Source organism: Dermochelys coriacea, chromosome 5 (assembly GCF_009764565.3).
Source record: "Dermochelys coriacea isolate rDerCor1 chromosome 5, rDerCor1.pri.v4, whole genome shotgun sequence".
NCBI lineage: Eukaryota > Metazoa > Chordata > Testudines > Dermochelyidae > Dermochelys > Dermochelys coriacea.
In genome coordinates, this window is record NC_050072.1 from 122,346,971 (window position 1) to 122,360,693 (window position 13,723).

Sequence of the window (13,723 nt, forward strand, 5' to 3'; positions counted from 1 at the left end):
CAAAGCAATAGACAAGAACGCAGAAAAATTTAAGAGAACACAGATGTAATGACATTTATTAAAAGGCATGCTACAACAACTAGAGTTGTTAGGAAAAGAGTTAAGTATAGATACTCAAGTAATAATCAGCAAATACACAAACTTAAAAGAAATGGAATATACTATATGTACACAAGTTCAAATTAACCATGCACTACGCAGTTAGAAAATAGTTTTTTTAATATTTCATCTTCTTTGCATTTTTAACAAGTCATCTCAACAGACATGGAATCCTTTTCCTCCAATGCCACAAGCTGCTTTACAAATGAAAGCTGGTACTGTTGCATATCAAAATATACAAGACAATTGATGTTTATATAAAAACCATTTTATACTTTAACTTGTTCCCAAAAACCTTTTTTGCCAGGTAAAAAAAGTTGTTACAAATATTTACAGCATTTTCTTGTGTTAGATGAACATTCTTACAAGCTGAAAAAGGGACCTTTTTGAACAGATTGTGTAAAATGAGTGAATGTCAGTGACTCCGAGCTATTTTTTCTTGAATACAGTACTAAAAATAGTCCATTAACCACTTGCCTTATCCCACACCATTTGGTTCACATTAAAATCCCTTTTTCCACTAAGTGGTCCATTCACCAATAGTAGATTCAAATAAAAGGTCACTTTGCACTGGGTCTTGTTTCAGAGAGGAGCTTGAGAGAAAAGACAAGTTTTCACAAAATGTCTCAGTAAAACCAGAACAGACAGTCTTTGGTCAGAGCAATGAGGTGACATTCTGATGCAAGAATTTGCTTGGTCAGCAACTTTTATGACTTGTGCTGATGTGGGTCTGGGATGAACTTCTGCAGAAACTGAGTAACGTGCCAAAAATAATTTGAATGTGGTTAAAAAGACTAATCATAAATATGTAGGTGATTAGACTTCCACTAATACCACACATACCGTGCAGAAATCCAAGAACTGAAAAACTGTTTGCGGTGCTGATATTAGCTTGCTAAGGTACAAACTCTCCTTCACCTATGCTATTATCAAGGGCTTTCAGCTACACAAGCATCCTCATTTCTTAGGAAGTTCCCCAGGTACAAGCTGTCATCACCACCACAAGCAGATTTTTGGATTCATGCATACTGCAGTACAATAAATATTGCAATGGTAAAGGTAGAGGGATAACTGAAACCTTATTGAAACAGTTGCAATTAATTGCATGTATGGACAATCAGTGGGACAACATTCATTTTTAACTATATAAATACACATTTTCCTGAAAACAAGAGTATTGATTCCACTTAAGACTGAAATAGATAAGAAAAAAAACTTCAATTAAGACTATTGAAGGCACATAAACTTTGGTCCCATTTTGGTTTTTTCCTCCGTAAAACCTGAAATTAAGAATTTTGGAAATGTTCAATTATTCTGAAATAATTCACAATTCCTAATGGTTACAATTTGCTCTGAAAAAAGATTGAGAACAGTCTTGTATATAACACACAGATCTTTAGACTACAATAGGAGTTAAAGTTCACTTAAAGAAAAAGCCCTGTGCAATCTCAATGCTTTGTTTCTGCACAATAATAAAATATTTTAAGTCTGGCAGTTTTGCTCTTGTTAACAGACCAAGACAAAAGGTAAAGGCAAACAAAAATGGCTTTAAATGCAGTTGCACTTTCTTTCTTTCTAGTTTAAAAAAATAGCAGTACATGTTAGTAGGAATACTAGAAGATAAAATAGCAAGTCTCAGAGACTCTTAGAAGAAAGGTCCACACTTCCTTCTGCCTAATTAAATGTGTAGCAGAGGGAATGGACTTACTGATCATACAAACTCCAAAGTGGTATACCTTTTCCAGCTGCAGCAAGTATTTATTTCTGCGCACAAACAGATGTTTTCAATCTGAAGAATAGGAAATGCCAGGTAGGAAACTCTCCTTAGAAGGTGACCTTTGTCAACATGTAGGCAAAGAATGGGTCTCAGTGTAATAGTGCACAAGGAATAGTGCTACCAAGGGGGCAAATGTACAAGATAAAGTCAAATTAAGAAAAAGCATAACATTTAAAAACTTTAAAAGTTTCAGAAGTTTCTGTGAGGTTCAGCTAATTTACAAAATATATGGACTGGCAGAAAACATGCTCTCAGCACTCAGCATAACACCACTGGCGGAGAAATTTTGTTCTGGTTAGTCCCTGCAGTATGGCCTTCACTTATTAAAATTTCTTTTTGCTTAAGCCAAAATGGAAAAACAAAATTCTGCATCTGAATGTTTTGGTACTTGTATTCAGGATCTATAAAATACAATTTGAATATTCTGCATTAGAATATTGGGATTTAAATTAACTTGTAATGAAGAGTCTATATTTTAAGATCACAATCTCTATTTAGACTTGATCATCCAAGGAACTCTGCATCTATGCAAGCGGTCTGCCTACACAGAGCTACTTAGGGTGCCAACCTTTCAGGATTGTCCTGGAGTTTCCAGGAATTCAAGATTAATCTTTAATTAAAAAGTATATTATGTGATGAAACCTCCATGAATAAGTCCAACCAAAATTGGCAACCCTAGAGCTGCTCCTTGTCAAATTAAGGATTTAGCTGTGTAGATAAATGTCTCCATTTTGGCCTGATCTCTTCCTAAAGAAATATCTTACTAAGTGAGGAACTGTTTGTTTGGAAATATACAAGGAAACAAATTACATTTGATAGAGCTTTAACCAGAACTCTCAATTTAAAAGCGAACAAATTAAAATGTACTGCTATTTTTGAAATCTGTGAAATGTCTGCACCTCATGTAAAAGAGTCCTCCCATAGAGACATAATCCTTAACAAGTACACAAACCTAAAAATAAGTTGATAGGGATAACACACTACAGATCAATAGTAAAAATGAACTACTGAAAATACAGGATAAATGTATGACAAAACAAAAGCACACAGAAGATTAGAAATATCCACCCCCAGATTTTTTCTTTAAACAAACAAAACATCAGAAATCTGTGCCAACATATAAGCTGTAGGCCTCTACAATTCAAACTGCAAATAGTCCAGAACTGACTTTAGCCATATACTAAGCATAGCTACATTTTTAAAGTTAACAAATCAAACATGTTCTTCCATTTTTAATACCACACCAAAAATCCCTCATCTTTTTAGATTAGTTCAAGCATTCCCACGTTCTGTTATAGGGTCAATAAATTAAAATGCATGTCATGTGCGTATTTGTATACACACATAGCATATTATACACACAGTATACTCACACACGCCATTCAATATTATACATGCCAATACTAATACTCAAACTTAAAAGGTTGCTTTTCCTGGCTTCAATTACATTCATCTCCACTATAATTCCTTTCCCTTGTAGCAGCAACTCTTTATAAAAAACAAAAACAAACCCCCAGTGTTGGCCAAATTACATGGGCAATGTTTTAATAAATTATGCAGATCTCATCAACAAATGCATTAAGGAGGCATATTCATTATGGCCCCAATTCAGCAAGGTACACATACCTGAAAGCCCTATGAATAGTCCCACTGACATCAGTGAAACTACTTGTGATGCAAGATGTGTTAAATTCCTTGCTGAAGAAGGGCCTATCAGCAAATGAAGGTTGCTAGATTCTTCTAGAAAAATCAACCTAATGAAGTGTTTTATTTTAAGATAATGTTGTGGAACAAAGGAATCCCACACATTATAATTCACATTTGTGAATTATGAAGAAACTGGCTTGAAGTTTTCCCACGTGGGATCAGTTACTTGAAGGTGGCAAGAGAGATGATCACAATGCCAAAAAATTACCTTCATATTTCTACCTCCGTCTCTTTAAATCTTTCAGTAAATAAATATATTTGAAGATATTTACTCATCGTGCACACACCTCCTACGCAATATACACATCTATCTTGATAGACATACCTGCTGTCAAACAATGTTTATATATTACAATAAAATGTATAGAGTTTTGCCAACTTGATCATTCTGATCAGCCTACTGTACTATATAAAAAGCTATACAACTTAGGAAGCCAAGTCAATATCCTGCTCCTTATCCTATCCTTCAACAGAAATTTTTGAAACATAATGTATCTAACTTCTGTGTCAGGATTGTTACTTAGTTTTTGCTATATAGGACAGGGGTGGTCTCTACGTGTGGATCTATAAATTTTCAGAATTGTCCCTGTCTGACAATCCTCAACTGGGATTAGGGAAAGAAAATATAGATTTAAAGAAAAACCAAGATGAATGAGTGCCACAGACCATTACAGCAGAAAAACTTTACATCTTTTCTACTTTCATAGCAGTTACAAAAGAGAAATAAACAACCATTTATGTTTGAGAGGAATCTCTCTTTAAAAACTCGATCAAATTTCTGCGGACATAAATATCCTTTTTAGAAGTTTTATAAAAAACTTAACATTGTGTAATACAATCACAGAAATAACTTTAAAATTTATACCTACATTCAACAAAAATAATAAGAATTGCATCTAAACTTGCTCTCCAAACAGAAGTGGACATTCAGTATTGAAGTAATGATATTTATGAAGGAAAGCAAGTCAACCTCTTAGTACTGTAAACTCAGTACTGAGGGGAAGAAAGGAATCCTGAGACGAAATATTATGAAACATTAGATAAGATCCAGAAAATGGAATTAATTTTTTACAGCCTAATATTGGTGTCAAGCCAACTGTAAACCAGGTAAATTTGAAGAGGCCTACAGGATGCGCACTGAGTGATACTCCTTCCCACCTCCCCATCTCTATGCCAAAGCACCAAAAATTTGAATTCAGACTATTATTATTGAAAAAACATTTTAAAAATCACAATGAAACACTTAAAAACTAACAGTCCAAGAAAAAAAATCTCTCACCAAGCCCACAATACAGTTTTCAAGATACTTTAGATAAAACTCTAGCTATTGTATCAGAAGCACATAATAAGGCACGTAATAAGAAATTAAGGTAAATACACAGTAATTCTGATTTAAGTATTAGAGATTATAGTGTACAAAACACCCTTGAGGTTATTTTATTTTATTTTATTTTCTAAAGATGACCTTACCAAAAATAACTCTTTAAAAATTTGTCAAACCATATGATAGACCTGAATATTTCCCTTAAGACTGTAAACATTTTTTTCTGAAAAGAAACGTTAAAAACTGTGTGAAATCAGGACTATTTTCTCCTTTCAATTTCTCCAAAGTCATATTAACACAACATCATTTCATAGTAAAAAAAATCCAAAAATCTGAAGCTTTCATTCCATAATTCTATTCCTAGCTACAAGTGTCAATGATTACCATATTTCAAAAGATCTCATTATTTTGATTTTACTTTACTCCAGGGAGAGGACAAGGCACTGCCTTTCCTCCAATAATTTCACTCCCACAAACATGGCAGATTTTAAAAAAATGCATAAACTATTCAAAAATATCAGCCAAAATATGGATATACCATTACAATAAAATAAATATTGTTCAATAAGATATTCATTGTATAAGCTTGCTTTTCAATGAGAAACTCAAGCACTTCTTTCACATTCAAATTAGTGTTTAATCCGCACAGAGGTGGTAGATTTAGTATTTCATCGAAGCATTCTTTGAATGGTATATTTTAAAGAGGTTTGGAAATGTGTGTAAGGCTAATTTGGAACCAAAACTAAAAGGGTATTCCTGAAATACAATTCAAAAGGAGGGAATTTGACTATAAATATTGTTGCTAAAGATTACTTCCATAGAAGAACGGTTTCTGGGGAATATTAAACCTATGACCACATTACTGGCAGAAAACAAATGGAAAGATCATCCTTGATTCTTTACTGTGTACACGAATACACAGAACATCAAACTTCAGCATGAGTTTCATTTTTTAAGAGGCAAGAGTTGGTCTTAGCTGTTTCAGTCTCTGTCTGAAGGTTTTACTGAAATTGTGGTGCAGTCTTAATAGGCAAGTTCACAGAAAAAGTCAGATTGTATGATTTGGAGAAAGAAACGTCTGAGGGTGATGGTTTTCCCCAAGGTCATGATTATGAAGCTCAATGAGTGCCTGGATTGCTTCTTCCACCGTGCCCAACTGGATGAGAGCCATTTTGCGATCTTTCCTGAAGTTCAACAGAAGAACAAAATTAATTCTAACCAATTCTGATTACACCACACCTTCCAAAAATTATGATACGAGTTTTTCAGCCACTGTATTATCTGCTGAATTATCTGTAGAATCAGAACATGAGATGTATCTACTAAAACAAAAATAGAAGCGGGACAAAAATATATAAATCTTCAAGCAGATGACCTGCTGTGGTCCCACTTCGTTCCAGGATCCTGTTGCATATCAAAAGCTAAAAGGGATAAATATATATGGCTGAAGGCCTCTAAGGAGAGTTTAAGTGTTGGCCATTCAAAAGGAAATCATTCTTGCCTATGACTCGGTATTCCACCAATGCCAAAAATAGTGCTACAGGACACTATACTGCTGCAACTGACATCTTTCAGATGAGATTTTAGATTCCATAGCTCCTTAAAATCAACAGGAGATTTATTTCTAGTGCTCTGTCTAAATTTCAATTTGGGCATCTACATCCTGTCATGAAACAGTCCCCATGCAATGCTATTGGATACTATATTATACTTTGTTTCCTGTCAGTACTGTACAGTGTTAGTATCCACAGTTTAACAAAGCCCTGGCCGGGATGATTTAGTTGGGGTTGGTCCTGCTTTGAGCAAGGGGTTGGACTAGATGACCTCCTGAGGTCTCTTCCAACCCTAATCTTCTCTGATTTAAACAGTTTGCTAAAACTCCCTGCAAAAGTAGTTGTTACATCTTGTCCATAAAATTTCTTCACATACATAGTTTCTATACATAAAAACAGTTCACATCCTTCAGGATTAAAGTTTTCTATAATAAAATTATTAAATGCTCTAATCTGTTCTGAGAACTTACTGGAAGAATTGAAGGCTTTCACAGTACATCCAGTATCTGCCAAAAGGTTCTTCAGGTCATCAACAGTAACTGAAGGTCTAAAACAAAAAAATGCTCAAAATTAATTATAATCCTGTTATAGATTTTACTCTCTTTCTGTTCTTTTGAACTTTCATTTCAGGCTTCCTATGTAAAGTCTGAGGTCCAAATTTTACTTTGATCAACTTAAGTCAGTACAAACTCTGTCTCCATGCGTCTAGACTTTTATATTGTGTGACTTAACATTTCAGTGTTCTACAAATTCCCAAGACAACACTCAGGCTTTCCCCACTCATTACTGCACGGAATTCATTCAGAACTAATTTCTAATCCAAGAAAAATCTATTTTAGAATTATATTTAAGCTGATTTGGACATTTTTACTTTTCAAAGTATGTTGTTTTATTTAAAATGTGGTCCTGTGAATATAGCTTTGGTAAGGCTTCCCCCCACCCACCTCCCTTTTTGAAACAATGTTCCCTTTAAGGTATTGTTATGTACAACCATAGTTGCAGTGTTAAGGAAACTTGTCTGAGAATTGATGATATTTTATTTTTGCCATTTCATCTTGGACAGTAAAATAACTAGCTCAGTTTTTCTTTTTCTTGCTCACTTTCTGGTCTGATGTTCTAACACAATGCTGCAATATTAGAGGTTTCTAATTCTCCAGAAAGATAATAAGGTAGTTTGGATTCCATCTCCTAACGTTAAATCTAAATTCTGTCAGATTCCCTTTAAAATGGTAGAGAGAGAAAAGAAACGAAATAGTGGCTTAAAAAAATCATGTATATTACACTATTCCTACATGCACAGTCATTATATATAGAAATAATGTTCATTGTATAATATGACTATAGTATTTTATTTATCAAAGTCTAGTAACAGGTGTTCGAGAACTTTGCCTTCAGCAATGTTGGATATCGTGTGCAAGAAGTATCTGTGCAGCAGACTAACAGAGAAAACACATAGCTATTGCTGAGTGTACTACAAGGACTCGATCTTCTTAAAACTGAATTTGTCCCTTTCAGGAATAACAAAACTAACTGTCAAAGGACTTGGTCACTGTTAAAGCTATATTTGGAAATGAATGCAATGAAAATTCTTTGGTTAAAAAGCAATACAGACACTGCAACCCATTCTTATTATTTTTGAACATGCGGCAAAGAATCACTAAATCTTAGAAAACAGAAAAAGGCAAAGGGAAAAATATTCAGACCTGTGCCAAGCTACAGATGTTTAAAAAAAAAAATCTCATTTTTTAATAGAGAAGTTTCTTTCCAAATTGAGCTGTGCATGTTTGGATACTTACGGAATGTTGGAAAGATGCAGAGTAGCAGATGGAGGGAAGATATTTAGGAAGTTCTTCGATCCAGGCTTTTTAAAGCGATGTAAAGGGCTATTGCTATAGTCCTTAGTCAGACCTTGGTCCTCTTGTCCCTCACGAGGAAGCTGAACAGTCTGATGCTTTGAAAGAGTTGCACGGAGCACCTTTCCATAAAGTCTCTGCCCATTTAAATGGCTCATGGCTAGAACATAAATGTTGATAGTAATATCTGAATAGAAAAACAGACTAAGAAAAAATCCCCACACTGTTTGAATGACTAAAACTTCAAGCTTATCCAATGGTGCCATTTACAGCTGGACATCAGCTTCTCAAGTTTAATAGCAACTGCTAACAACATTAAATAAAGCAACAAATTCTAAAGATAACCATAATGGATGTAATACAACCTCTAATCTTAATTTAATGATAATACAAAAATTCTTCTAATCCAATTTTTCAGTTATTTTTGATTGAACATTTGAATATTTAAAATAAAGAAAAAATACTTTCAAAATCTTTAACTTATTTCGGCACAATATTCCTAGTATCAAACGAAAGCAGCTTTTCCTCGAGTATTACAGCAGAGACTCACTTCTTATTACTTTAGAACAAATAGCTTAGTAACATGTTATATCAGGTATTTTGATATTCCTGTGCCAGTCATAGTGACAGTGCATGCACTAAAATTACTAATGTCTACAACTTAATACTGTCAACAGAAATTCAAATGTACTCATACCATTATTAAGCTATACTGTAGATAACTCTGCATCCTTATTGCTTTGGCAAAATCCTGAGCAAACCAATGAGTTTTAAACTCATTTTGTACTGATGGGAGCTGGATTTTGCTAGTGGGTTTTACTACGGTTTGGTTTGTTTGTTTTTTAAGTTATGTCAGAAGTGCCTGAAGTAACAGAACATTTTATTGAAAAAAGTTATGATCTCTAGCCATTTAGTATGTCTAAGGCAGTAACTGAACAGTAATTCTGAATAGCAAATTGTGGAGTGGCAGACACCTAGAGCTCTTCTGAAACTCCAAATCAGCTTTTAACAAAATTAACTGCTGTAATGGAAACTGCAGATATCAGTACAACAAACACGCCAATGAAAATATGTTTATTAGTACCTAGTTGAGCCTGGGTTGCATCTGCCATCTGAACCAAAGCATTTTCTTTTTTGTTAAACATGATCTTCACTCGATGTACATCACCATAGACACCTGTGGAAATCCAAAAGAGGTGCTTTCAATGTATTAACTTGTCTGGAGCATCTGGTTATCTATAGTGCAAAACACTCAAGTATCAAGTTTATATCACTGAAGTTCATCAGCAAAAATGGAGACCAATCAATCAATCAATTTAAAACAGATGGGCAAGGATCTTTGTATGAAGAGCTTTCAAGGTTATGTCTGTCTGCATTTTTCTGAAGAAGCGAGGAATTGTGAATAAATGTGGCATCTCTTTCAGTGCTAATGTAACACCGAGAGATCCCAGATCGTCTGCAGGCAGGATCGAACCTGGGACTTCTGGACCTAAATGCATGAGCCTCTACTGAATGAGCTAAAAGACACATGACCCTTAGCTAAAGCTGTAGCAGGCTCATTAATCTCTAAGTGGTTTTGGTGCCACTAGAGGGGACAGAACTCCACAACCAGGAGATGTGTGGGTTAACAATAACTGTCTATGGTGGTAGTGTAACGGCTAAATTTGACAACAATATAAAAGACAGGATCTTATCATTCAAGATACCAACAAAACATGAACAAAGAATCTGTGTATGTATGAAGCCCTCATTTTATTTCCTCTGGCGTTGTCTCCCCACCCAACTCTGGTGACACAAAGGACGGGGAGGCAAACATGAAAGGGAGTACATACTCGGAATCCACTAAGGCATCATATCTAGGTTGGTCCTCCCAGGCCTATTCACCATTATATTTTTTCTGCTTTGAAATTATTTTCCCACTTGTTCTCCTGTGACTACTGATCCAAGTTATTGTCATATTAAACCCAGCATGTTCTCTTGGGATTTCCCTGGGATTGAAAACATGCAAGCCTGCCTTGTATGTAAGTGATTTGACAGGATGGGGTAACTATGTTTTTCTGGATAAGGAATAAAAATGAAATTTTAATTAAATCAGTTTATCAGATGAACAACAATTCTGATCCTGTGATTTCTCACAGTACATTTCAAATAACGTTCTGTAATAGCAGAGGCAATAAAAACCTTACCAAATAGGATAAAGAGGCCATGAGGTGTGATAGCCTGTATAAATGACAAGACAAAACAAATTTTAACACCATTTGAATATATAAAAGGAATCCATGCCAGAAGTAATTATAGCCAACTATTTTAGTTACTAAGTACTACTGCAAACTGGTAAAAACATTATGCTTAGTTTGTTTGTTTGTTTTTTTAAAGACAAATTCTTTTCATATTTTCCCCAATAATTTCATCCACTTGCACCAATGGATGCACCATAATGTCTGTTTTAATATGCAAAATGTTTTCAATAAGCAGTTATAAAATTTGCAATAGTTCACAACCCTATATACTCCATTCTTTTGCAATAGTAAGAACTTGCCGACTATAGAGCAGTGGTTCTCAAACCGTAGGTCATGACCCCAAAGTGGCCCGCGACCGAGTTTCAATGGGGTTGCCAGGGCTGGTGTTAGACTTGCTAGAACCTGGGGCCAAAGCCCAAGCCCCACTGCCTGGGACCAAAGCCCAAGGGCTTCAGCCCTGCATAGCAAGATTCATGCTTCAGCTTCAGCCCTGGGAAGCGGGGCTCAGATTACAGGCCCTTTCCCTGGGCAGAAGACCTTGGGGTTCAGCTTTGGCCCCCTGGCTCGGGGCATCCGGCTTGGGCGGGCTCAGGCTTCGGTCCCCTCTTTCTGGGGTCTTGTAGTAATTTTTGTTGTCAGAAGGGGGTCACAGTGCAGTGAAGTTTGAGAACCCCTGCTATAGAGTATGCAATTACTTTAAACTCAGTGTAAGTAGTTGCTAAATGAAAACCTGCATGAACCAATTCATGTTTTCAAACAAGTTCTCATTCACGAAAGCACTCAAGCTTATGCTTTAATGTAAAAGCACATGCTTCAGTGTTTTATGAACAGAAGTGGTTTGCTGAATCCAAATCTAGAGGAACATAAAAACAAGGAGTCCGGGGCACCTTAAAGACTAACAGATTTATTTGGGCAGTAAGTTTTTTAACCCACGAAAGCTTATGCCCAAATAAATATGTTAGTCTATAAGGTGCCACCGGACTCCTCATTGTTTTTGTGGATACAGACTAACACGGCTACCCCCGATAGAGGTACATAGAGCATAAGGGACATAATTATGGGCATTATTTCCTACAGACCAGAGAAATAACAACTTTAAAATTACAAATGGCCATCTGGGGTTCAGATTTGCTTTCTTTCAATCATTCCCCATTTCAGCCTAATGCTATCCTCAGAAAAATGATGCCTGTTCTAGTGAGGTATTTATATGAAGAGTATACAAAGTCCACGCAGAACCAAATAACCAGTAAGTTATGTGCCCACTATTAGACTTATAAAATGTTTAGTGTTAATTTATAAATGGTGCCTGATCATAAAAACAAGGCTCATGTACAACATTGGGGGTAACTGTTTTTGCTTCAAGTGCTTGCTCATATTGATTCCAATTAGGTGACTCTCAAGCAGGAACTCGAAGGCAGGGTCGGAGCTCTTGGTTGAAGCACTGACTGAAGCACTGCTCTGCCGAAGGCTGTATCATCTCTAATCTGCTGAGGACATGCGAGGTAAAGGTATGGACTGAGGACCATGTCGCAGCCCTGCAAAATTTCCTGGGTTGGAATCTGGGCCAGGAATGCAGCTGAAGATGCCTGTGCCCTCGTGAAGTGCGCAGTCAGCATGGGGGCAGGTACTTTCGCCAGATCATAGCATGCCCGGGTTCATGATGTAATCCATGATGAAATCTTTTGAGAAGAACTGGAAGCCCTGTGATGAATAGTTGAGTGGATTTTCGAAGCGGTTTCATCCATTTGATATAGAAGGCTAATGCCTGGCAAACATCCAGAGAGTAGAGTTTTTGTTCCAGGCTGTTTGCGTGTGGCTTGGGGTAAAAAACTGGGAGAAAAATATCCTGATTAACATGAAACTGGGAGATGACCTTCGGGAAGAAAGCTGGGTGCAGCCAAAGCTGAACCTTGTCCTTACAGCTCAGACATTAGGGCCTTAAGTTTAGATACCCTCTTGGCAGATTATTATTGCCACCAGGAATGCTACCTTACATGAGAGAGAGAGCAAAGAGCATGTCGTGAGTAGTTCGGGGGTGGGGGGGCATTCATTTGGAAAGAACCAGGTTAAGGTGCCAGGCCGGTATCGGCTGCCGTACTCAAGTACTTGAGGGTTATAGCCTGTCAAATCCTTTAAGAAAGCATCCAACTATTGGGTTGGTGAAGACCGATTGGCCCGCCACGCCTGGGTGAAAGCCAGAAATGGCAATCAAGTGAACATGTATTGATGACATAGAAAGGCCTTGCTGCTTCAGGTGCAGAAGGTAGTCCAAGATAAAAGGTACTGTCGAGTGCATAGGAAGGATAAAAGCGGAAAACTCTGCCCTCGAGTCTTCTGGCAGAAGCTCCGTGAATTTTGACATAGCCCCACAGGAACTGAAGCTATATCTGCTAAAGATCACCTGGTGGCTGGAAATCCGAAGCTGAAGCCCCCCGGTAGAATACACTTTCCTCCTGAAAAGGTCCAGCTTCTTCGCATCTCAGGCTTTAGGTGATGGACCTTGGTGCCCTTGACGTTCCTGTTCGTTTGCTGCCGCCATCACTAAGGAGTCTGGTGGTGGGTGTGAATAAAAGTGTTCCAACGCTTTAGAGGGGAAACAAAATACTTCCTCTCTGTCCTTTTCAGCATCGGGGACAGGGAGGCGGCATTTTCATGGTATCAGGTATGATTTTAATGAGCGCTGGGGCAACTCAGAGCAAGAGTCAACGGTGCCAGGCTAGGCGATGCCAGGCTTATGTGGCCCAACGTGGATCTCACTGCACCTGAGTCCTTCTGCCCAGGTCTCGGTGTGGGTGAGTGCCTCATCTGGCTTCTTGAGGGACACCAGGGACTGGGAACAGTGCCACCCGCTGCTCTGTGCGGAGTCCCTGTGCAGGGAGCTCTGCTGGTGCCGAGCGTCTCTAACAGAGTCCTTTTTTGGTGCCAGTTTCCCGCATCGACGCCAGAGCACTGTGCACCAATGCTGAGATGTTAGGTGCTGGTTTAGCTGAACCCGGCTCCGAGTGAGGACGGCCTCCCTTAGAAGGCTCGTCAACCGTTGGCACCTCTCTTTTTGAGTCCTGGGGCGGAATCACCTACTGATCTTGCAACGATCCTTCTGGTGCAATTCCCCCAAACATTTCAAGCAGGAAGTGTGAGGGTCGATCCTAGGCATAGGCTTATTACAAGCT

General features: G+C 37.4%; 1 protein-coding gene across 2 annotated transcripts in view; it reads right to left on the reverse strand.

Annotated features, from left to right (window-relative positions):
- Positions 1 to 201: 201 nt before the first annotated feature.
- The window catches only part of PTBP3 (polypyrimidine tract binding protein 3), a 115,177-nt gene continuing 101,655 nt past the window's right edge, over positions 202 to 13,723 (reverse strand). For both annotated transcript variants that reach the window (XM_043514400.1, XM_043514399.1), the window contains 5 exons: positions 10,500 to 10,533; positions 9,398 to 9,490; positions 8,257 to 8,473; positions 6,931 to 7,007; positions 202 to 6,091 (listed from right to left, as the gene is read on the reverse strand). In XM_043514400.1, the coding sequence (XP_043370335.1) occupies positions 5,931 to 6,091; positions 6,931 to 7,007; positions 8,257 to 8,473; positions 9,398 to 9,490; positions 10,500 to 10,533 (582 nt within the window). In that variant the 3' untranslated portion in view covers positions 202 to 5,930. The remainder of the gene's footprint in view (positions 6,092 to 6,930; positions 7,008 to 8,256; positions 8,474 to 9,397; positions 9,491 to 10,499; positions 10,534 to 13,723) is intronic.